The sequence below is a fragment of the Alexandromys fortis genome, unplaced genomic scaffold (assembly GCF_014885135.2).
Source record: "Alexandromys fortis isolate MF-2015 unplaced genomic scaffold, M_Fortis_MF-2015_v1.1 scaffold_168, whole genome shotgun sequence".
Classification (NCBI taxonomy): domain Eukaryota; kingdom Metazoa; phylum Chordata; class Mammalia; order Rodentia; family Cricetidae; genus Alexandromys; species Alexandromys fortis.
In genome coordinates this window covers 3,265,432-3,290,671 of record NW_026068058.1, presented here as the reverse complement: position 1 = coordinate 3,290,671, position 25,240 = coordinate 3,265,432, and the positions used below count along the sequence as shown (strand labels likewise).

Below are 25,240 nucleotides of genomic sequence, written 5' to 3'. Positions count from 1 at the left end.
ATATATGAAGTGAGAGACCAGAGAGATGCTCAGCAGCTAAGGGCACTTGTTCCTGCAGAGGACCACATGGTGACTCACAACCATCTCTAATCCAGTTCCGAGAGATCTGATCCCCTCTTCTGACCTCCACAGGCACGAGGCATCCACATGGCACACACACACATAAATGCAAGCACTCATGCACATAAATAAATAAACAAATCTAAAATGGTGAAATGAATTGTAGTAATATGGTAAATGGAGTAAATACACTGTTATATTAATATAACAACAGATGATTGTTTCACCGACAGCCACCTAGACGTCATGCATTTTTATCATACTACGACTTTTAAATCCATTGTGTATATGACATCATAGCTCATCTCATTCACAGTCTAGCCACAGTGCTCTGCAACAGAGGGCTAGTAAGTGGATACTGTATTAGAGTTCTAGGTGACAGACGGGCGGTGGGACTTGGCTAAGGACTTTAGGTTCTGTTATAAGATGCTGAAGGGTTTTAAGAAAGAAGGTTACTCTTATGAAAGGCTGACCCTCACTGTTGTCTGTCAGGAGACTAGACCATGGGAAGGTAAGTGGAAAAGGGGGCTGTGGGGTGCCTCTGCAGTGGCCCAAGCTATAGGCTTGGCAGACACTAGTAGTTTGAATCAGGCTGCAACAAGACCATGGACGCTCCAATATTGGGATCTGGGTTTTCAATAAGGAGCAGGAGCACCCTGTGACCTAGGCAGTTTGGGAGACATTTCTGTACTGGCTTCATCACCAGAGGGTGCTGGCAGAATGGGATCATAGTGTGGGACCATGACGCACAGGCTGAGAGGGAGTAGCAGGAAGACGCCTAAGGAACCAGAAAGCCTGGACTGGTGACAGCGTGGTCTCTTTTGGCTTCCTTTCTACATAGTCAAAAGGTTAGAATATTGGCCTCCTAGGAGAGAGAGTGCCAGGGAGCAAGCGATACAAGACTGTGGATAAATGTACTTGCTAAACTGTACTCTGAGACGGGACCTACAGGAATCAAGGCATAGTCGCCATTCTGCAAAGAGAAGCACTATGGAGGGCTGCAAGCTCAGAGACTCTGCACCCTGGAAGGGTGGCTGAGGTTTCACTTCCTGGTTTTAGTTAAATGGGATGGAAGGGTAGCAGGACTGAGGATTCTGGAAGGCAGCTCAGAGACAGCTGCAAGGAGGAACTCCCTCCCTGCAGCCCCACCAGCCCGTTCCCGCCTTCCGTGACTCACTTTCACAGTTAAGCCTCCTGGAGTTGATACCTAAGCCCCAATTCCAGCCCCAAATCCTGTGGGCTTTGGCTGCCAAAACCCAGGAGACATTTACATCTGGAGGTCATACCACTTGTTCAGAGAGGTTCCTAAAGGACACAGCGATGCCCCCCAAGGCACCACCTCTCCCCACCTGCCTGGGGTTGCTGACTGCACCCCCCTTTCATCTAGACCCTTTCTCTTCTCTAACCTGCTTTGCTCCACTGTTAATTAAATGTAAACTCGGGTAATTGCCCCTTTGATCTGCCTCGTATGCACCTCTCCTTGATTTTTGTAATCATTGCTGTCACCCTACCACAGAACTTTGATTGTTTAAAATCTGGGCTATTTTAGAAGCTTCTTATCTTTCTGCCTCTCCTGTCCCCGATCCTTGCAGACAACGATTGTTAGTTACCTCATCAGCGCCAACTCATGGCTCTGAGGCTGTTTGGTGTCATGCCAGTACTGAAGGCCAGCCTCCGCCTATGGAATGGGCTGGCTTCTCACCCTATCTGCCAAAGCCTTGTCTCTTTCTTTCTTTCTTTCTTTCTTTCTTTCTTTCTTTCTTTCTTTCTTTCTTCCTTCCTCCCTCCCTCCCTCCCTCCCTCCCTCCCTCCCTCCCTCCCTCCCTCTCTCTCTCTCTCTCTTTCTTTCTTTCTTTCTTTCTTTCTTTCTTTCTTTCTTTCTTTCTTTCTTTCTGTTCTTGTCCCTTTGCTTCAGGGTGAGTGGATTACCTGGGAATCCACCGGGAATTATCAGGCAATGAAGAAGGCTAAAGGTTCCCCTTTGTGTCTCTGTATATAGTGGTCACTGACATTGTTGGGCACTTTGGAATCACAGACGCCGCCCTGCTCCTTTCCCTATGATAGCACACTCACTAAACCTGTGAAAAGACAGGTGTCCTGGCTCTGGTTTAGACAAGATGAAGGTGCTACTCAGATGGATTTAGACAGCTTCCTGCACGCATCCATCTTCCTTACCACTTCTACACTTTCACTAGAAGAATGGTTGGGTCATCTTCACTCTTGTGAGTCGCACCCAGAGAGGCTAAACATCCTCAATGACACAGGAAGAGCACCTGACTGCTGTTACTTCCCCAGAGGGGCCGGACTTGGCCCAGGGCCTGACACTAAACAGGCATTCCTGAGTGTCTGCCATGGGGTCTCGGGGCCTGATCCCAACTTGGCCTCTGTGGGCTGCACCTGAACCCTGAGAGTCAGACTGGCTTCCTGATCTTGTCCCACTCAGAGAACTCACTTGCCACAACGGACAAGGAGATGACACACTCTCCCAGGTCAGCCCAGAGTGCCATCTGCTACTTCGTGCAGATCTGTCCGCCAGGGCGGCCCTGGGGGGACCTGTGCTTAGGCTTCCCAGCGGCATGAAGGTCAGCTCCGGCAGGCTTACCGAGATCCATTCATGTGGTCATACTCCCGCTTGACGTTGACCCTGACTGGCTGGTTGATCCACTCCTGCTGTGGTGGCAGTGGGTTGATTTTGTGGGGCTGCCCGTAGTCAGGACTCCCCGAAGCAGTCATGTCTGCCTTGGGGAGATGGGCTGCCGCTCCGTATGCTGAATCAAAGAGGGACTGGTCGTCACTCACCACCGACAGAGCCTCCTGCAAGCAGGGAGAGGAGACGAAGGTTAACGTCACTTTTCACCCAGGCTCATGGCACCCCTACTCTAAGATGTCCCCGTGACATGGGACTGCCCAGTCATGACGCAGCAATTGCCCATGGTGGATGGATTCACGGTGTCAGGGGCAGGCTTACCCTTATGCCAGTTTAAGGAGTTCATTTGTAGGTGACTTTGGGAAGAAAGGTGCCTGAGCAGTGGCATGGAAGAACCCTAAAAATGGTGCCCTTGTTGAGTGTGCAGGCTAGGAGTCTCATAAGAGAAAGCGGAGATGGGAGGCTGAGCACAGTAGTGGAGCAGATGGTACAAGTGTGGGTTCTGACTGCCAGACAGACAGCGGCACAGCTTACTAACTGTGTAGGATAGTTAAGTTGCCGGTGGAGATGAGAATGAGCGTTTCACAGGGAGGCCAGGTAGAGCCACTCGAGAGGCTGTCGAGGTCTGAGCCACACAAGGGAATCGGGGAAGCCAGAACTTCAGCTAGGTTGATTTCACTGTCCTCATAGGTAAGCAAGAGTAGCTTTTTGCTAAATTGCTAGGTGGATTAAATGGACAATTCTGGCCCAAGTGTTTTGAAGGAACACAGTGGTGTGCTGAGGTCTTGCTATGAGGTCTGAGCATGCCCTGCAGATCTTAGAGTTGGTTTTCAGCTCCATAACTCAGGAGAAAGCTCAGATGTATGGAAGAGGCAGGCAGTATAAGGTCTCAGAAGGAGACTGTGGTCTTCCAGCTCACACCGTCTCCTCGCCCGGTTAAGGTGAGGCTTTTGGTAGTGGGTTAAGAGAAGCAGGATACTCTTCCCAGAGACTGTGTGCCCACCAAAGCTTGGGGACAATAGCCCCCAATTACTCCAAATCACAGTTAGCTACAGGGATCCAAGGTCATGGTCTGGAGTACAACATTCATCAGAGCCAAGGAAGGCACAGACAAAAGCTGATCATGTTCCAGAAGAAATGGTAGCAATCTATAAATGCCTCAACATCTACACATCCTAGTACATGAAATCTAGTTGTGAAAAAGAGGAATATACGGGAAATAGCTATAGCAAAGTCAAGCACAGAGCAATACTCCAGAGATACCAGCAAGGATAACCATTAGCATTCAAATAACACTTCTGTTGGACTCTTGGTTCATACTGGATTCCGCTCCCTCTCAAATTCACATGTCAAAGCCCTAACCGACCCCCTTAGATTATGGCTCTACCATAAGGCTTTTAAGGATATGATGAAGTCAAAAAGAGAACATGAAGGCAGGCTCTACATCCAATTGACTCTCTCATTATAAGAGATTTGGACACGCAAAGACCCCAAGGATGACTGTATGTTAGAGGACTGACCACATGAGGGACATAGGAAAAATGATTATCTGTAAGCCAGAACAAGAAGCCTCAGAGGACGTCAGCCCTGCCGACGCTCTGACACTGAATTTCCAGTTTTGAGAACTGTGAGAAAATAAATTTATGTTGTTCAAGCCACTCAGCTGTGATGTGTTGCTATGGCAACCCTGCCTTTACTAAAGAATGGAATAATAGATGATGAAACCCTTTTAAGTCTTGAGGTTTGCCCACTTTCCCTCCATAATTCATATCTCGGCCTGGATGGTGTTCTCTAAGTCAAATATGCTTCGTATGCTTGGTTGTCTTTCATTCAGAACTAATGTGAGCTGGGACCCTCCTGTTTTCACCTGCTGGCCCTGTGTAATGTTCAGGTGAAGGCTGTGGCTCTGGGGACCATTTGTATTTTGGTTACTAGATCCACTCTTTATTTCAGTGAAGGTGCTGCTCTAGATTCGTGTCCCAAACAAATTTAAACTTCTCCCTTGGCATCTAGTGTACAGCTCCAAGTTGAAAAAAAAATGAAGTTATGACTTTACAGAGGGCTGAGCATGAATCTTTGCCATGACTTAGGTACCACCCTAGATTCAACAGTTTACTTCGATAATAAAAATGCAGACCAAGCCCCACTTTTGATGTCAGAAGCAGGTGTCTGCTGTGGAGAGCAGTCTCTGCCCCTGGTTAATCACTGCTCCATCTTGGGAGCTCCAGCAGAACCCTGGAGACCTGAGAGGTAGAAGCAGACACAGCATGCGCGGTTGGTCCCCATCATTACTGCCATAAAAACAGGGAGATCAGAAGCAGGAAATGCGGGACACACGGATGGGGCAACCAGGACACACAGCAATGAGCTCTCACCAGGGAACAAATGGGGAGCTAAGGCTTGGGAGGCAGAACTTTCTGAGGCTTCTTAAGGAAGTGAGGTGTGCGGTAAGAAGAAACATATCAAGGCATCGTGGGACAGGATGCAAGAGCAGAAAGGGCATGAAACCAGTTGGAATTCATTTTAGAATAAAAATTTCCTTTAAAATATAGCTCCAATCACAGGTGACTTTAGTTAGGAGGTAACATCACAGGAGAGTGAGTGCCCTGATTTGTCCCCAGACGCCCCATACTTCTGACCCTTTTTCCTAGGCAGCTCCATGTGCACAGATCTGTCTTCCCTCACGGAGCTCTTACCCTCTTCCCTCTACCAGTCCCTGGTGCCTATTATCAGGCCAGACCCAGTTCCTCCCAAGGTTGTGAATACAGCTTGGCCCCAGACATTCTTCCTCCAAGAACTCTCTGTATTTCTACCAGGGAAAATCTATGCTCAGTCACTTACTTTTCAAGAGCTCAGCCCTGCCCTCTCTGTCATGTGATTTGTAACTTCTCGCTACAGCCTCAACTGTAACTACAACAGAAAGGAGTTGTGTAGTTCCAACTGCTTTCACTGGACTCTTTTTCTTTAGCAGTGCAAACTTTCCTGAAAATGGCCTGAGTTTCTGGAGTTTTTAACATAAACAGACACACAGACACACAGAAAGACACACAAATACACAGATGCTCAGACAGACGCACAGATACAGACACACAGACACAAATACACAAACACATACAGATATACAAACACAGACACACAGATATGCACAGACACACAGACATATACACAGATACACAGATGAATAGACACATAAATATACAGACACACATATAAAAGCACACACAGACATATAGACACACAGATACACACAGAGATACACAAACACACAGACACACACAGAGACACTCCACATGCATATGTGCACACACACACTTGGGGGACTGATTCTGTTTGCAATCATTGGTAGACAAAGGGCTTTCTCTTTAGTGTGGAGAACAGACTGTGTAGACGAATGAGGCTAGAAAGAGAGATTATAAAGAAAAAAGTTGTTTTGCTTCCCGTCTGGCTTTTGGACTGAATCTGAAAGTCAACCTAGTTAGAATAAGTTGTCAACAGCAATACAGTAACATATTTGGGAAGTTGGGGTCCCAAACAACATGATTTAGGGCCCAGGTGAAAAATTACAATTGTGTAGGACATTCTTGCCATGTCTGCAAGAAAACAGCATCCCTTTGTCATTCAAGCCAGAGACCATGCCCTTAGTGTCCTGCCTCTTCCACGAGGGACAGTGACAGAGAGGCGTCCTCTCCAAACTGCCTTGGATATAATGGGCATCAATGACTGCGACAGGAGACTGGGAGATTGCAGAGAAAGACATTGGTGCTGGGTGACGGTGGCAGAACTTTGTGTCGCCACTGGAGACTGACAGAAGTCACCGTGGGTAATGAGATGCCAGAGCTGGTACCAAGGTGCAGCTGCAGCAGGCAGGTGAGGGTCACTGTGCCAGGGCGTTCCTGCTCTCCCTGCAGCCCTGCCTCATCAGCAAAGGATGCTACTTACTGGGCATTCTAGGAAGCTCTTTACTTGAGCTTTAAAGTTTTCAATGTTTAAACTCAAAGCCCTTGCTTATTCTTCAAACTCTTTGTAGGAGTAAACGTCACGCTCTGGTGAGATGTTGGTAACACCTATTTTTGGCACAACAGACAGGATATAAGAACATCATTGCGGAAGTTCACCACTGTTCTTGGGGGAGCTCACCACCATTCCTGGCTTCTAACAAGTTTACCTCTCCTATAGACTCGGGACAACAATGATTGCATTCAGAAAATCCAGGTTATTCTTGAAAAGACCTGTTGAGTCAATGTTACTTAAAAATGGGTTTCCTACTTTTTTTTTAAATTATTTATTTAATTAGGTGTACAGCATTTCTTCCACGTGTGCCCGAAAGCCAGAAGGGGTGCCAGTTCTCATTATAGATGGTTGTGAGCCACCATGTGGTTGCTGGGATTTGAACTCAGGACCTCTGGAAGAGCAGGCAATGCTCTTAACCTCTGAGCCATCTCTCCAGCCCCCTGGGTTTCCTACTTTTGTGTGATGCTAAGTTTTAAGATTTCTTCTCACCCCAACAGTGGTCACTAGGAGGAAACTCCAAACAGGCTCAGGAGTTGGTTCCTCAGAAGTCAGGATGGGCTGGTCCCTCAGCCCCAGAGCTGTACACCCAGAAGGTGACACCTGGTCCCTACTCCAAGCTGTTAAGTGTTATAGCACATCGGTACCCTGTGGTATCCCCTTTCCCTAGAGCTCTTTCAGAGGAACTGCTGTGGTAGCAGGCTGAACTCTGAGCCAAAGCAGTGGAGTGGCAGACAGCCTACTTTTGCCCAGAGAAACTTCCTTCCCACAACCCTCTGTTGGTACAGGGAGCCAGTGGATGTACACCACCATATGCCCCGATGAAGACTGCCTTCCTTACCTAGTATGGATAAGGTATGCTTCCCATATCACTTCTAATAAACTGGGTCTTAAATTATTGAAATAAACAGAAATACCAGACAATTAGCAAAGCTCTTACTAGTTGGAAAATTAGGTTTATATGAAACATATCATTCAGCCCTCGCAGCAATATGACAGTAGTATCTGTTTTCATCTCTTTAAGTTTTTTCAGATGATAAAATGGACACTAAAATAAGTGAAGTAACATGTTCATGCATACAGAAAAGGAGGTCTGTAGTGGCATTTTATTTGTATTTTAATAAATAAAGCTTTCCTGAAGATCAGAAAAGTAAAACAGCCACATTGGCCAGCCTTACAGACCAGGCAGCAATGACACATGCACACCTTTAATCCCAGTAGCCACACTAGTTTGCCATAGAAACCAGGCGGTAGTGGTGCATGCCTTTAATCCCAGAGCTAGAGAGGAATATACAATGGGAGGAGGCAGCTCTCATCTCTGTCTCATTCTGAGATTCCTGGAGGCAGGATCACCACTTTCAGACTGAAGCTGAAGTAAGAACTAGTGGTCAACTGCTTGGCTTTTGTGCTCTTCAGGTTGAACCCCAATATCTGTCTCTGAGTTGTTATTGATCGTGCATCAGAGGATGATATGGGATTTCAATCCAGGCCTTCTGCTTGGGCCCAGAAGCACTGCCACTTCCTGGGTCCTTTCAGTCAGAGAGGGTCTGACGACCACACCAAGCGCGGTTGTCCCTCCAGTTCCCATGCCATGTCCTTACACTGCCGGAACCTTGTTTGCTCACCTGTAGCTTTGGGGATGAATTTACTAGGGAGTAGGTATTTGAGAAAAGCTCAGCAGGCTTGTTTAGGATGCAAAGCGGCTAAATCTGAACCTTATGTAACTCGTTGACCACGGATGGCCATTTTCCAAGTACTAGCCGCAATTCTTACGCTATTATTTACATCCCTTAGAAAGAGAATATACATGAAGAAGTCGAGTGGTCATTTGGGATGTGCTGTGGACCTCTGACTTGCTCTCTCCGCATGTCATTGTTGCTGTTTTGGAGCAAAAAAATTGGTCATGTAAAGGTAGACTTTTAAAAATCTCCTTTTGGCCATGGTGGATTTTGTTTTTCTGATAGCACCTTCCCTTCTGAATCTCTCTCTCTCTCTCTCTCTCTCTCTCTCTCTCTCTCTGGATCTCTCTCTCTTCTCTCTGACTGGCTTGGGCACTGCCATTTTCCAGCCCCACCTCCCACAGTGTTGACCAGGAGCTCCTGGCGAACTCTGCCTTGGCTCTGACTGAGGCGAAGGAGAAGAAAGCACCCTCAGGTGCTCAGGAGTCACTGGAAATAAAGACCAGCCCTCTGGCTTTTGTTTGCTCTTGTTTTTCTTTTAGCTGACATCAAACAGAAGGTTTCATTTCAAGGGCTAAAGACCTAGCAGGTGAGATCATTGTTAGAATCTGAAGCAAGTACATGTTCATTTTCTAAACAGAATCTGCTTCACCATGCTGCACTTCCTGCTGCAAAGTGAGGGATGCTGTTCCATCTCTCCAGCTTGAGTTGGGGCCTCTGGGTGGCAGAGACAAGACTCTTTCAGTAGCTTCACAGCCAAGAGCGGGGGTATCCGTGGCCAGCATAGTGGAGACAGTAGTGCTAGCACCTGTTTCTATTTACATTGTTTACACAGCACAGGCTCAGCAAATCCCAAAAGAAACCAAGCAAGTGTCGGATTCGCTAATAAAATTTTACGTCTCTTGGGATTAGTCACATAGATACACGTGCTCATCTATGTCTACATACACACGTTTATTCCCCTTACATTCATACATACATCTCACTTTTGTCTTCCTTAGCTAAGTTACCAGCTGCTTTCCGTGTCAGCCGAATGAAGGTCATGGTCTAAATATTGTCATAGGATGAATGATGAGCCAACAAGTCCATCCCAAAAAAAGCTTAGCTAAGGCAGACATGGACAAAGCTTAAGAGAGGCAAAGAAAGGTATCCAGAGTGCTTGATGGTCTCCACACGCTATTCAGGAACATTCCAAAGAAATTTTCATCACACATCATCCTACGAACGGAGGATCGAAATAAGATTCACGGGTCCCTGTGATAGAAGACAAACTCCAGATGCCTTTTCCATTTCCACCTGCATTAAGCTGAGTTTCCATTTCTAACCGAGGGAAGGGACAAGACATGGGGCAAAGAGGCCGTAATTTCCCATGGACTCATTTCTCTTCCTTCCCTTTGTCCTGTCCTGGATCTTGTAAGGATGGTTTCAGTGTCTGATGAACTTTGCTGGAGGTGAAGGGGACAAGGAACATCCAATTCCCTGTGGCTACCCCTGTTTAGTGGGTCCACGGAGCTCCCAGACCAGTGCTCTGCAACGCTAATCTCTGGCACATCCGCTACTCAGCTACTCAGGGTCACCGTGGGGAACACAGGAGGTTTGGCATTTTATTGCATTCTTTACATAATGATATGAATTTCCTTCTCTTGTCAACCCGAGGGCATGCCAAATGCTGACAACTCTCTTTGGAGCTGAGCAGCCTTCTTTGCTTGGCAAACTGTTCTGCATCAGGAGAAACTCCAGCCTGCAGTGGGACTCTCCAAAGCACCATGAAGTTCCAAGAGGGGGCCCTGCTGTGTTCTAGGGCAAGCCTTCTGTTCCCCTTTCCTCATTAGTCACTAGCCACGTGCCCACTCCTTGCCCATTATTTTCCTCCCCTAGAGGCCCAAAGGGGAAGGGAATGAGAAGATAATTTAATGGAAAGTGGGATAAGGAACAAAGTTGGAAACACCTGTTGGTCGCCATGCTAGCGAGCCTTAGTTGTATTTTACCCCACATGACCGTATCGGTGTTTACCGTGTCTTTATCTCCTTTCCTTCTCTAATAGCTACTTTTCTCATTTCTCGAACCAAAATACCTGACAAGAAGCAAATTAAAAGGGAAGGGGCTTATTCTGACTTATGGCTTGAGATGTTCCCATTCACCGTGGTGGGGACGGTACGGTGGCAGGAAAATGAGGCGGCTGGTCACATTGCATTCATGGTCAGGAGGCAAAGAAAGACAATTGCTACTGTCCAGGTTGCTTGTTCCCCCGGAATCTCAGCCCAATGGGATGGTGCACCCATATTCAAGTAGATCTTCCTTTATCAGTTAAACCTTTCTGGAAACATCCTCACAGACTGACCCAGAGACATGTTCTGATGGAGACTCGAAATCAACCAAATGTCAGTGAAGATTAACCACTGCACCCTTGGAGCTGCAAGGGACTTTGTGGCTGCGTCACCAATTTTAGAGTCTGAGAAGTGGTCTTGCTTGACCTCCGAGGCTAGACTCTAGAACAGTTCTAGCACTTCTGCCCACTCTGGTGTTAGTCCTTGGGAGTCATCACCAGGCTACAAGGATGGCCAAAGTAGTTCAAAAACTGTGTGGAGAGGACCACACACCCACACAGGGAGGCATTGAGGCCTTCGGCTCTCAGTTAGAATTAACCTCCAGGCTGTAAGTGACCACTAACGAGTAAATAGAGTGGGTGGGGCTCTTGAGCCCTGTGCCTCCAGGTCTGGCAGTCCTTCTTATATGTAGCCATAGTGATTGGAAATGTTCTATGGCTAATCGGTGGCAAGAGAACGCATACTCAGAGAATATTGGGGGTGATTGAGTATCCTTTTACTATGGCTTGTCACACAGCAGAAGTTAGCACCATGACTAAGAGGGTGGAGAAACTGAGGCACAGAGAGTAGTCTAGGTTTACACAGTGAAAGGAATGAATGTTAGGTAAGCTCCCCTGATGACTGTTGTAGAGTTATTCTCCATCAGGGAGGAAGCTGTGGCCATAGCGCAGAAGCACAGTGCTCACCTGAGTTGGTCCACTCCTAGACTTATCTCCAATACCATGAAGCAAAACACCAAGCAAACAAAGACCATGTCTTTAGACTAGACGGTTAAAGAGCCTGGTGTGGTGGTCCACTCCTGTGTCCCAACACTTGGGACACTAAGGTTAGAAGGACCCAGCGTTTGAGGAGCTGGTCTAGGTCACTTAGCGAGATGGGATTTTAAAAAGTAAAACTCAAATCGGTATTATTTGATCCGTTTCCAAGAGAACTGCAACCGTGGACCTTCAAGATGTGACTTGGGAGTCTCATGGTACTGAGAAGGAAAGCAAGGCTTAAGGCGACACAAGACTTATCTGAGATGCCTTAACTCTGGAATTTTTGCTCTAGTTGCCAGACCGAGGGATCATATGCTCTTCAGCCATTTCCAGTTTGCCCTCTCTTGTCCCAGGACACACACACACACACACACACACACACACACACACACACACACACAGCCCAACCGTTCTCAGAGCATTGGGAAGCTTGGCTTGCCTTGAGTCATCTTCTTGCTCACCTCCCATCCCGCCTCCTCCCCACGATCTTTCTCTTTTACCATGATGTGAATTGTGTCTCCTGTGGTCCCTACCTTCAGGAATAGACTACTGTCACCATCCCTAAAAGTGGTTTAGTCACAAGGGCACCCAGTTCAGCTCCTCTTCCTCACAAGTATGTCTCTCTCTCTTTTGTCCTCCACTCTTGTTCTCCCCCCACCTTTCCCCACTTTCTGTCTTTCACCCTGTGAGAAGAGGACAGGAAGCCCTCACTAGATGCGGTCCTTTGGCCTTACATCCTCCCATCTGCAAAACTCTTGAGCCAAATAAATATCTTTTTATTAGAGTAGGAAGCTTGTGGCATTGTGTTAGAGCAGTACAAAGCACATGAAGACAGTCTCCCTATCTCAAATTGTCACTTAGTGGGGAGGGGCTTCTGCAGTGGATGGCCCAGAGAAAGATGGGAAATGAGATCCCAGTGACAAAAGAATTCCTTGTAGATGAAAAGATTGTTTCTTAATACACTAATAGGATGGGCCTTAGTGGCTTTGGAGGTCAGGATCCCTGAGGCCTCTCGGAACACGCCACACAACAGGACCCAGCACCCAGGCCTCGGACTAACTCTGCCTCCCATCAGATGCTCCTCCAGGTCTCTCATGGGTGGGTGGATGCCTTTGTCTGTTCACTCTGAGTTTTCACCGTCACTTTTTTGACTGTAACCACATTTAAAAGGCATTTCTAAAGATCAAAGTCCAGCTCTCCTCCCACAGAGGATGATCATAGCGCTGAAGAGAAAAAGTGCTGAGCGTGGAAACTCGCAGGAAGGGGGATAGGAGACTTTTCTGTGTCCCCAGAAGAGGATATTTCACGCTACGGTTTCACTTTCTGTTTCTCCACCCCCCCCATACACATGCGCACGATGTATGTATGTGTTGATGTGCATACATATGTGGCAGTCAGAGGTTGATGGCAGGTGTCCTCCCTGTTCATTCTCGTTGTTTTAATTAACTCTTTTTCACGCAATATATTTTGATCATAATCTTTCCCCTCTCCCCTTTCGATCTGACACTCACTAATTTGGAAAGATTGGCTGGCTAATGAGCTCCAGGAATCCTTCTGTCTCTGTATTCCCAGAGTTAGGGCTATAGAACACACACTTCCTCATCTGGGTTTAATACGGGTGCCGGGGAACCGAACTTGGGTCCTCATTCTTGTAAAGCAATCTGTTATCGACTCAGCCCTCTCCCCAATCCCTGCTTTCCAGTTCATCTTGATGAATCTGACCATGCAGAAATCTGCTATTTTTAGAGGACAGTGGAGACAGGGGTCTTGGTCAAGTTCTGGTGAGTTTATATTCTCCCATCTAACCGTCTGGGGACAGTCCCTTGAGATACCGAAGTGGAGGTGACCTAAGGTAGACCCCCATGTTGTCACAGGACTGGGTAGAGTGAAGGTAGGCTGTTGACTGACTGTGGCTAAGGGCTTGGAAATGCTCTCCCCCATGCTGACAGGCCTGGTACCAGAAAGGGTTAAAAAAAAAAAAACTCTGGCTGCCACAGGAGGTGGCACCTAGCTCAGGTGAGCTGCCCTTCGGAAGCCACCGAGACACAGCAGACGCATGGTTTCTACTTGCTGTAGGACTCAGTTCTGCCTGATTTCCGCAGGTGGCAGGTACCAGTCACATGAAATCCTGCTGGACTCGTTCTCTCCACCAAACTCATGCTGAAACTTGAGCCCCAAAGGTATATTTTAATTGTATATGGAGGTAAGGGTCCTACAGAGCAGTCCGGACTACAATGAGGTCTTGAGGGTGGGGCTCTTGTGATTGGATTAATGGTTTTATCAGTAGAGGAAGAAAGACCCTGTCTCATTAGTTGCCCACACCGACTCATAATTTAGAACTCCCACAGTAAGTGTTCTCATCAGACCCCAGTAGATGCTGACATCATGCTCTGGGGCATAAAGGCCTCTAGCACCACGAGGAAAGTAACCTTTATTGTTCCTACGTCACCCCAGTCCCGGTTTTTAGTTATAGCGATGAAAGACAGACCAAGACACTTTCCCCTGGTTGAGCCCCTCCTCTCTCAGTCCCATCTCAGAGGACTGCGGATCTTCTAGAACATTGCTCCAAAACAGAGTGAAGGGATTGTGGGGTGTGCGTTCCGGGAGCATCAAGAGGTGTGAATGTGTCCCTGACCTGAAAAATAGTTTCCTGACAGCAGAGATCGGGCTGAGGATGGAGAAGGTGAGCCAGGAGCAGCCTGTCTCCTGCATAGCAGCCCTGGCCGTGTTTGCTGCAGTCAAGGTTATGGAGAAGGTGCAAGGAAGAAAATTCCCATACTTTTCTCCTGGTTTTGCTGGCTGCTGTATTTAAAATGTGCTCTAATTGGGGCTGTGGTGGCGCACACCTTTAATCCCAGCACTTGGGAGGCAGAGGCAGGTGGATCTCAGTGAGTTCAAGGCCAGCCTGGTCTACAAAGCAAGACCCAGGATAGCCAGGACTGTTACACAGAGACACTCTGTCTCAAAAAACAAAAGAAAAAAATGTATTATAGCTGGGCGGTGGTGGCACACGCCTTTAATCCCAGCACTCGGGAGGCAGAGGCAGGTGGATCTCTGTGAGTTCAAGACCAGCCTGGTCTACAAGAGTTAGTTCCAGGACAGGCTCCAAAGCCACAGCGAAACCCTGTCTCAAAAAACAAACAAAAAAAATGTATTCTAACTAAAGGCACCAGCTACCAGTCGGGATGGTATAAAGCTGTATTGGTTGAGGGGCTTTGGGCAGGTTACCTGTTCTCTTGGTTTCTGAACCTTGTGAGCTATCCTTATGTGTTTTGATTATGTCAAGTGCTCCGATTTCCCTGACCACACAAAGCTGAAGCTCAGAAGCATGACCACAGAGCTTCCCATATCATAGTCTGAATTTTTCTGACTGAGGAGATGACAGAAAAGAAGAGAAGCCTGGAGCCAGGACAGAGGTCCTGAGCTTTCCTGCCCCTTACCATGAGAGACAGGCCTTTAAGAAATCCCCGAGGCTTAGTCTGTAAGAGTTTTACCTGGAAGTTGGACCAGGACCTCAATCAAGGCCCGAAGAGATACCTGAAGACCCTGAATGACTAGGGAAGGAGATGAGGAGGCCATGTAAATCTGAAAGCCTGCTCCCTCCCCAGGGACAGACAGATGCTTGTACTTCAGGGAAGTGACATACTTCCTGTCGATTTGCCTAAGCATTGGGGAGAGGAGAAATCGTAGGTGCCCGTGAGGTATTTCTTTGACTCCTGGGGTCATGGGAACTTTCTTGTCGCACATACACTGATTCTGATACCATCAGCTCCCCGAAGAGCAGGGCAGTACCAGCCTCTCTCTTCTGCTTCTCCCTTGGTGGCTAAAGCACTTCCCAGCATCTAGTGGGCAGACAACCTATTATCCTGATGAATAAAAGTCGTAGAGCATGATGGGTAGGGTAGAGACACGCTCTCGCTCACCCAACACTTCTTCCACAGACTGACATCTTGCCTTCTGTGCTTTTAACATGTTTCAGGAAGCCTTGACTATGACTCTCCACCCTGGCCTGGTCCTCTCTTTCAAAGCCAGCCACCTCCTATGGCTGTTTCCAATGCAGAGCCACTGAGTGCTCTTGTCAATAACAACTTGAGGACTTTTTCTCAAAAGCCATAGCCTGATCCTTCAGTTTTCTCATGTGACAGTTACCATGGCAAACGGCGACCTCTGAATCACCAGAAGCCCTGGGCGAAACATCCACACGAGGGGACCTCTGCTCCCGTCCCCCACCAGTCCTTGAGGAACTGCCTACAACAGGGGTTCACAACCAGCTGGTCTCAGACCCCACAGGGGCTGCCTATCAGATACTTACGATAAAATTTATAAGAGCAGCAGAACCATACTCATGAAATAGCACTGAAATAATTTTATGGTTGGGGTCACCACAACATGAGGAACTGTATTAAGGGGTCACAGCCTTAGGAATGCTGGGAATCACTGACCAAGAAGGAGGAGGAAAGCAGAGGCAGCCCTGTGAAGCTAGGCTTCCTGCTCACATTGACCAGCAGGGAAGTCTGAGCCAGTAGGCGGAGCTGGGAGATGGTCATTTCAGCTTGATGGGCAGAGCAGGCACAGAGACTCCACGCTCCTTCATTTCCTCCTGAGTTGTGGAGACGAGAGATTCCTGGATCCACTTCCCAGGTCTCCATGACTGTTTCTTTTCTATGATTCACGGCTGGGAGGCAGGCTTGGTGACCTCATGCCCATCAAGTGGGGAGCAGCTCGGCCTTGAGTCCTGAGGGTGCAGTATTTCTAGCTAGCACATCTGGATGAAGCATTCTATCCAAGGTGTTTAGTTTTTCTGTGGCCCCGGGGCATATGGTTACCATATTGTTACGGCAACATGTGGCAAAAACCCTGCGGATGGGAGGAGTGGAAGGAGGTGGTGTCTGAGGAGGGCCGTTTCTGGCCTGGCTCAGCAGCTCAGGGCCTCTGCCCATCTCCTGTGCTGTTTGTCCTGGTCCTCGTTAGCCTCACCTGTCTTGTGTTCTCATTCCATCTCTCCTGCTTCTTCTGCCTCCTGATTTGAAACGCTCCTCTCAGATACCAGAACTCCCTGCCCCTCTGCTGTCACTCGTCGCCTTTAGGTGAATGCCTGGCACATTGTCTGCTTGTTGGGTATCTGTAAACACTAGGGTGAGAAGCAGTTTTCCTACCCTTGTGCTGGATCCAGCTTCCCCTCATACAGTTGCCTTGGCCATCCCCTCTGTCTAGTCAACGCCGACCCAGTCACAAACTGCTCATCTTTCCAGCCCACTTCCCGACACTGTAGCAACCTCTCACGTGGCTTAGGCCAGCTGCATGCTCCATTCTCCACTAGCAACTTGGTGCTTTATCTCTTTACGTCACACTATTTCTTTCATTTTGATCTCCAAGTTGTTTTTCCTTGTAGTTTTACATACATTTCCATTCTACCTCACTATCTAGATAGAAAGTGCTTCAGAAATAGATTTTTGTTTAGGCTTTTCTATACACGTTTATTACCATTTACTACCTATGTGCCTTGCTTCTTCATCCATAGAATGGGCACAATGATAGACGATCCTCCAAAGGACTGCCTTGAGTTAGTGTGTCTAAAGGACTCTTGCTGTGCTGGATGCTAGAGCGGAGCACCCAACTGTCATCTCGGATGTTCCCGTCAGCATCAGTGTCAGAATCTGAATTCTGCACCTACTGGTTGAAAATCCTGCAACCTTATGTGAATTCTTTAATCTGTCTGTGCCTCAGTTTCTTCTTTGGTAAAAGTGTTTAGGTTGCTGCCAAAGAGTATCTAATAATAGTTCCCCAACTCTGGCATATTAGGCTGTAGGCATTTTCTAAACATAATCTTATTGCTACTTATGAGTCCTGCTATAGGAAAATACCTCATCTGTCTACAACATTAGAGGACCAAGGTAGATGGCTTGCAAACTCGCTCCCAGGGTTTTGAATTTAAATCTAAAGTCTGTTAGTGCAGTAATCCTACAGTCCTGTTTGCTTGGAACCTTTCACTTCCTGCCTGCTGGTCTTGAAAAGGCTTAGTACCACTGTCTACACCAACTGAGATGACACATTATATAGCCATCCAGTCTACTTGCAAACATGGATATTTCTGTGCGTGTCAGCTCTGCGGGCTCCTCAGCGGCCATTGTTGCTCTCGACTCCAGGGGGAAGGTAAGGGGAACCGAGGACAGCCTGGTGTATGCAGGAGAAGCCAGTGTCCTCTCATCATAAGGTTCAGACATCATCTCCGATGCACAGCTGGTCTCTCAGCTGGCAGCCACCCTCAAAGCTGTCACCCACTGAGCTGGCCTTCATCCTCGTTTTACTCAAGTGCCAAACCGATTCAGTCTGGCACCAGGACCTCCTGTCTCTCAGCATCCATCTATAGGAAAAGCAGATATTTTGTGAACAGGCCCTGCCATGGCTTGCCAATGAAAACACTGAAGTAGCATTGCGTGGAGAGACCATTTTTGTCAGCCTCAATAAAGCCATTGGAACAGCTACTCTGGTTGAAGCCTGCTGATGGTTCCTAGGGACTTGGGACTGGTCTAGTTACTCCACAGAAGGCTCTTAGTGTTCTACTCTTAAAAAGTTCCAGAGTTTCTTGCCCAGCAGAAGCCATACCTGTCATGGAAGCCATACCTGTCATGGTAGCTGTGAGACTCAACCCTTCACTTTCCAAAGCTTTAGGACAAATGGGAAATTAATTACAAGATGGAGACGTAGTGACCAAGACTCATTAAAAAGTTTTTTTTTTCTCTTCTTCAAGACTCCAATATCTGTTACCTTGGCACCCGACGTCAAAAGCTATCACATTCTCATATTGCTGTGCTTTTTTGTTTCTGCATGTTTGCCATCTCCCATACTTAGGATTCTCTCACTGATTCTCCGAGAGGGCCAGTCAAGGGTAGCCACTTTCTCAAAGATGGAGGCAAACTCCCCATGGGGTCCATTTGTTCTCCCGGTTCCCTCTGATCCTGAGCCAAGAAAGGTTAGATAGATAGTCTCTGTTTATAAATTCTAGGTTTGCTGGATAGTATATTTGTTGGTCTTTCCCAGAATCTGTATCGTGTTTTAGGTGTTATCAAGACTTCTCCGGCCAATCAAGCAGACATGGCACCTCAGAAAACAATCAGAGAGTTGCCTCCCAGCCTGAGGAGAAGGTGGCGAGGCGTGAGATAAAGGGACTATGGAGAAGGGGGATTTCAGAGGACAAGAAAGCAATGAGCTGAGCGGGAATGCGAATGTGAACACTTCACTGACCAAGGGACTTTCCTGGTCGCAAATAGCTAACAAGAGTCCTGGCTGAGTATGTCATCTCACTCTACAACACACATGCTGGGGAGCGTTGGATCACTATGGCTTGGCCATTTCTCCCCAAAGTTCGTGTATTGACAACACACGACCCAAATTCATACCTGATGGTATCTTGAGGAGAGTCTAACAGAGTACCCATGATTGTACCAGTGGCTTTAGGAGAAAAAGGAGAGAGATGCGCTTCAGGATGCTCTGTCTCCCCATCGAGGCCCTCCTGCATACTATGATCCTGCAAGATGGCATTCTCCAGATGCCAGTGCAAAGCTCTTAGATTTACCAACCCACAGAACTATAAGAGACAGTGTTTCTTCTTCATAAATTGCTTCACCCGTGGCATTTTGTTATAGCTACCAAAAAAAAAAAAGACTAAGAGGTACTGAGGCTTGCCATGGTCAAAGGCCAATATCTAAGGAACTTTTATTGAAAAAAAATGCTGTGGCTCTCAGCTGAAAAGATTTATGAGGTAAGACCCCACAGAGATGGGGCACTGGGTTCTGATGGGCTGGCGACTCAAGCCCTAAAGCTCAAGTCTTAGTGGTCTGAATAAATATAGTTGAAACTAGAGTTGGTAGCTTGGGGCTAGAGGTAGCATAACACATGACTGGTTCTCCTTAAAGGTGAAGCCATTAGGCATTGACTTGTTCGGCTTGGGGACGGGCGCTTCCCTTACTCCTGTCAGGTTAACAGTGCTTGCTAGAAACCAGGATCTATACTGCTGCCATCCTCTCCTTCCTCCATCGTCACCTGCTATCCTTTCTGTGACTTCATCCGCCTCCCTCCTTGGATATTGTCCAAACATCACCTAGGTAATCATCCTACCAGCCCAGCTCTAGCAAGTTGTTCCAACCTGCGGGATGCTGCAGGCTGCCCTGACCCTCTGAAAGGAAGACTTATGTAATACTAACCTCCAAGACCCATCCTTCAACACTGGTTTAACAGGAAAAAGATTCATCTGAAACATCTTCTCCTGGAACCCAAAGGGATGACTGGACCAGAGTCCAGTGGTAATACGGGGGGCGGGGATGGGGAGGGCTTTCTCCTCGCTCTAGTGGCAGATTCGCCCATGCTCAATACTTTAAATTTAAGTGAATGCTTAAATACCGGCCTTTGATATTTATGTAGAGAACTATGTGGGTTAAGTGAGTGAGGAAGAGGGTTGAAAGTGTGAGGGAAGCTTAAGCAGGACGTTCTAGAACATGAGGTTGAATGTATTATAATTATGCTCTTTGAGGACTTCTCTGATCTAATTCATGGACCTCCGTGGGCTCTGACTCACATAGCTAGCACAGGTGCTCTCTCTGGGTTTCATTGTTTGCTGCGTGATAGGAGATTCACTCTCAGTCCCGTGCAGGATGCTCCAAAACTCAATGGAGCAGTGCTTGGGATCTGGAGCCAGAAAACAAGATCACTCTCTACTCACTCATTCCCACGTATACATCCTGAAACAGAAGTGCTCCCCACTCGGGTTTTCTTCTTTCGCGTCCTATGAAATCCACACACATTCAGTGGAAGACAGACTTTCAGTTTTGATCTTTTCCAGGGCTAGGGCTTCTTGGCACAATCCTCTCTAAAGATGCAGACAGCAGCAGGGAGCCATAGCTGCCAGCCAGCCAGCCACACGATGGAAGGGAACCCATGGACCTTCTGTGGGGGACTGAGTGGCTCATCAGTGTTGAGAGTCTTTAGAAAGCACCACAGACATCCAATGCATTTACAGGGGCGCAATCCCATTTCAAATCATAAGACATCTGTGTTCCACGATTTCAATAGTCAGTCTTGCTTCCCACCCCCACTACATACAGGTCCCGGGAGTTCATGGAAGTCTGGTCCCTGCATGTATAGGATGCAGACAAGAAGGCCAAGTTGGTGACAAGGAGGCATCCGCTCCTTTATAATTCCAGGGTGAGAGAGTCAAGACTCATGCTCCCTCCTAGGTAGGGGTGAGAGGCCCAGCCAGAGGGTCTGGCTGTGGCTCAGCAAGAGGAAAATCCTGTCAGAATGGCTTAACGATCTTCTAATATTCCCATGCAATTAAGGCCACATCTGTCTCCCAGGCCCCTGCACTCCTTTGCGAGCCCACAGACAGGAACCAAACAGTCTGTCTTGTCGATCTGGAAGGCAACAAAGAGCTCCATTCATAACTCGGGGCACTTTCACCATTTTTTTTCCCAAAGTAAAATAGAGTTTTCACTTTGAGAGTAACCTGTGTGGCAAGAAAGCGAAGGATTTTTCCCCCCTAATAAATCAAATTCAACAGCCTAATAAAATGCTGGCTCCCCTTCCCCCATCCTCCCCTTCCCCCTCCCAACCCCTGTCCCACTCTGCCAGCAATCCTGGGACTAGAGAGGAGTGGGCGAGCCAAGGAGACAGGGGAACGTGAGCCCAGAGCGGAGGGAACCTCAGATTGAGGGGCAGGATTTCTGAGGGCGAGACTGTGCGTGTGGTGGGGGCGTGTAAGAAGTAAGGGTGGGGGCGCAGAGTGCATAGGCAGAACTCCCCTACTTTCTTAGCTCTTTCAAATTTGCTTCCTCAGTCCATCCCCAAACATAAAGCCAAACTCCCACATCTTCTTTTTCCCGGGAGGGGAGCGAGGGACCCCAGTTGGGGACCTAGCTGGGAAGAAGTGGGGTAAGGGCTCTTGGGCTACACCTGTAGCTGGAAACCCAGCAAGAGCTGGTGCGTCTTTCAGAGTGAGGCTGTGTGTGTGCTCTCCCCTGCCTTTGAAGCCTCCAGAGAGTGAGTTTGCAGGAGATAAATGCTGATAAGCGTTGAGTTGGTGCTTATCCGCAGCAAACACAATCTTTTGAGGTTCTCTCTGCTCTTGCAGGCAAGAGAGACTCTAATCAGAGATCAGCAGGGAAAATGCAAAACCAAGTGGCACGGGCTGCTGCCTTTTTCTTTTTGTTTTGCTCCAGTTTGTACACTGGAAAGCGCGGATACTGTCAGACAGGACTTGAAAGCAAGTTACTGCCGAGGCTTTGCTTTATTTATTTTGTCGTTATTGTTTTGTTTTGTGGGTTTTTGGTCTTTGGTTTTGGTATGGACATCCGGGGATGAAGTCTTTTCAATCATGGACATAAAATACCAGAGTCAAACACTGACAACAATGATATAGCCTTTCGCTGTTGCTCAAAGTGCTTTTACAGTCTTGGCATTATCTGACCCTCATGACAACTCCCTAATGCAGGCAGGACAGATGGTTTACAATCCTCAGCGCTACACATCTAGACGTGGGGTGCCTGGAGTACAAACCAGACCTTCCCAGTTTCTGAATAGGCGCTGCTGGGCTATCCTGTGCAGAGGCTGGGCAATTAGATTACTAGAAGTGAGAGTGGCCTTGAACTTCAGCGGACCACCTGGAAGCACTTGGGAGAAGCTGGCAGCCGTGGATGGAGGCAGATAGCGGGTTATCTGAGCTGTGCATCCTGAGTAATGACCTTCAGCTGCCCTGCATCTCAGTGCACCAGCTCCATTTGATTTCTTGAGGGGGACGCAGTTAGGAAGAAGCAGATGCTGATGGTGTCATGTGCTGGTGGGAAGAGTACTGAGTCTGGATCTCTGATTTCTGATGGACTGTGGGCTGTTTAATCGGCATCATTTCTCAGAATCTCAAGTTCTCCTTCTATAAATGAGAGCTATGTCGCCTAGGCAGGAGGATGGATGGAAAAGAAGGCAAGGAAGCAAGCGTCTGATCCCCTGTGAGAGAATAACCTAAATGAGTTCTCTGAGAATTAGGCTACGACAGCATCAAGGTTCATGTAAAAGTTGCCACAATGGAAGACTAAGGCGAGAAGCCCAATGGTAGAGCTTGGGTAGCCTCGCTCATCCCTCTCGGCCCCAATGTCCAGTGTGCTGACGTGAGAACCTAACTGAAAGAAACACGGGTGACTATATATATATATCCATAAAGGTGATAGATTATCTCCAGGGAAGTTTTGATAAAGCTGATTCTAGTTCTGATGGCTGAGTTCTCGATTGTATGTAAAATAAGCTACAGGAACCCATGGCATTCGGATAGAGTAGACGGTAAACTTCACAAGCATGATGGCCAAAGGGCCTGGGACTGGCCTGAAAGAAAGTGTCTGGAGGCGAGAATGGGAGTTATGGTTCAAGGGAGTCATTTTAAGTTCCTCAATATGCCCTTGACAGAGTCCTGTAGCAGCATGGGAAAGTTGGGAATTACGGTTGGTCAGCAAGGCTTTCCCTCAATCCCTCTGACTCTTACAAGAATGTGTGTGTGTGTGTGTGTGTTTTACTTATTTTTTAAATTAATTTTATGGGTAAAGGGCTAGCTCAGTCAGTAAAACTTAGGAATCTGAGTTTAAACCCACAGAAGCCATTAAAAGTTTCTATTACCCTAGGGAAGGGGCAATAGAGCAGAGACGGATGGGTCCCTAGAGGTCACTGCCCAATCACTAGTAATACATTCAGTAAGACACTCTCTTAAATGATAAGGTATAGATAGTATAGTCAAGTAAGTAAGACGTTGACCTCCAGTCTTCCCACTCACACATATGTATGAGATGCATCCCCATACACTGCATACACACACACACACACACACACACACACACACATGCACACCCACCCACATGCACAAATGCACATGCACATACTCACAAATTTTAAAAAAATGAAAATATGGAAAACAGGAATGTTCAAAGATATGCTCATGGTTTGGAAGGAAGGGTTAGATTCTCACTGATGGATTAAGTTCCTGTATTTCTTTTCAGTGGCGCTTGGCATTAAATCTGGAACTTCATGTATACTATACTATTGAGTTACATCCACAGCCCTTGGTGTTTGCTTTAGTTTAGGTACTTTTGGTTTGTTTGCTTGCTTGCTTTCCTATTTGTTTCTCTTTTCTGGAGACAGGGTCTCCCTGTGTTGCTCAGGTTGATCCAACTCATACACTCAAAGCATCATACTCCCCCAACTGATTGCGAATACAAGTGTGTGGTACTGCGGCTGGCTCACTGAACTTCTCAGATTTGGACAGAAGAGAAGAATATCATGCTGCCAAAAGTTTGTGCTCTGGCCTGGGGCAAGTCATCTATGGAGAAAGGCAAAACGAGTCCTTTGGTCAAGCCTAAATTTGGGCTCCATACTTTATCAGCGCCAGTGAAGGTGGGTGCATTAATGTTTTTAGGGGAGCCAAAGAACGTGAACATTTCACAAATGAGAGGGTGGAATCAAGTGGGCGCCCAGGCCTCTCCTCTTAGTCTCCTAAACTCCACCACTCTCTATAGGATCTTTTGTAGACTAGACTGGCCTGCAGCTCACTGCATAGTCAGGAATGACCTTGAATTTCAGATCTCCTTGCTTCCTGCCCCTACCTCCTGAGTGCTGGAAATGATAGGCATGAGCTGGTTTCTATGCAGTGCTGGGGATGGGCCCCCAAAGCTTCACGTGAGCGAGATAAACAATCCACAGCGTGAGCAGAACGCCAGGCCCCTTGTCTCTCTCCTGTATTAGCTGCCTTCCCTCAGACTCCCACTCAGGACGTAAACCACCATCTCTGAGCAGCTTTGCGGATTTAGTAACTCGGTCTGGGAAGGGATTTCAGATGGTCAGACCCACTGAAGAGTTAAATCTAACGCAAAAAGACGTCTCCTGAGTTTCAAAAGGTAACCAGACTCCTCTAATTACATAAACCTATACTTTTGGAGAATGTCTGGCTAGGGAGACAGCCTCGTCCTGAGGTTGGTGGGTAATGCTTCCTTTGGGGCACCAGCTGGGGGTGCAGAGGGATGGGGGGTCCTCTTGTTTATGACCCCCCACTTGCATACACAGAAACAAATAACAGTGTATTTTGAAAGCTACTAAACCTGTGCTATAAATACTCAGCTCATGCAAATGTTCTTCTAACAGAAAGTGTGCACAGATAACACAACAGCCATCTACTCCTCTAGCATTTGAGACAGTTTCCCACTGACCGTTCGCATAAACAGCGTTTACAGAGTTCTTGTCTTGGAGAGCTAATAAGCAACAGAGTTTACTGGCATCCTGTAGCTGTGTCTAGTTCAAGATTTGAGATTTCTTTCTTTCTTTTTTTTTTTTTTTTTTTTTTTTTGCAGTTGGGGGCATTTTTATCTATACTAGGCATGTGCCTGGCCTTTCTGCATTGGATACAAGCGCAGTAATCTTTCCAAGTTCCTATATTCTCAACCAGTGTTGCTCAAGTGATCAACACTGACTCGAGATATCGAGTCACCAGGTGAAATTTCAGGTGTGACAAGCCTACGGTCAGTACAGCTTTCATTTATGACCTCTAGGCATTCCTAAGTCCCATGGCTCCTACTAGCACCCAAAGCTGTGGTTCAGGGGCGCACATTTCTCTTCCAGGGGAAGCTTTGAAAGGCACCAGAGTAGGGGCTACTCCCTGTTCCCTTCCTAATGAGTTTTGACGATCTTGTGTATTTTTCAATGAGTGTGTGCAACTTGGCAGACAGAGAAACAAAG

General features: G+C 47.4%; 1 protein-coding gene across 1 annotated transcript in view; it reads right to left on the bottom strand.

Annotated features, from left to right (window-relative positions):
* Positions 1-25,240, bottom strand: part of Fli1 (Fli-1 proto-oncogene, ETS transcription factor) — a 112,878-nt gene that overhangs the window by 46,645 nt on the left and 40,993 nt on the right. Inside the window, exon 2 of the mRNA XM_050120042.1 lies at positions 2,663-2,874. Within this exon, the coding sequence (XP_049975999.1) occupies positions 2,663-2,874 (212 nt within the window). The remainder of the gene's footprint in view (positions 1-2,662; positions 2,875-25,240) is intronic.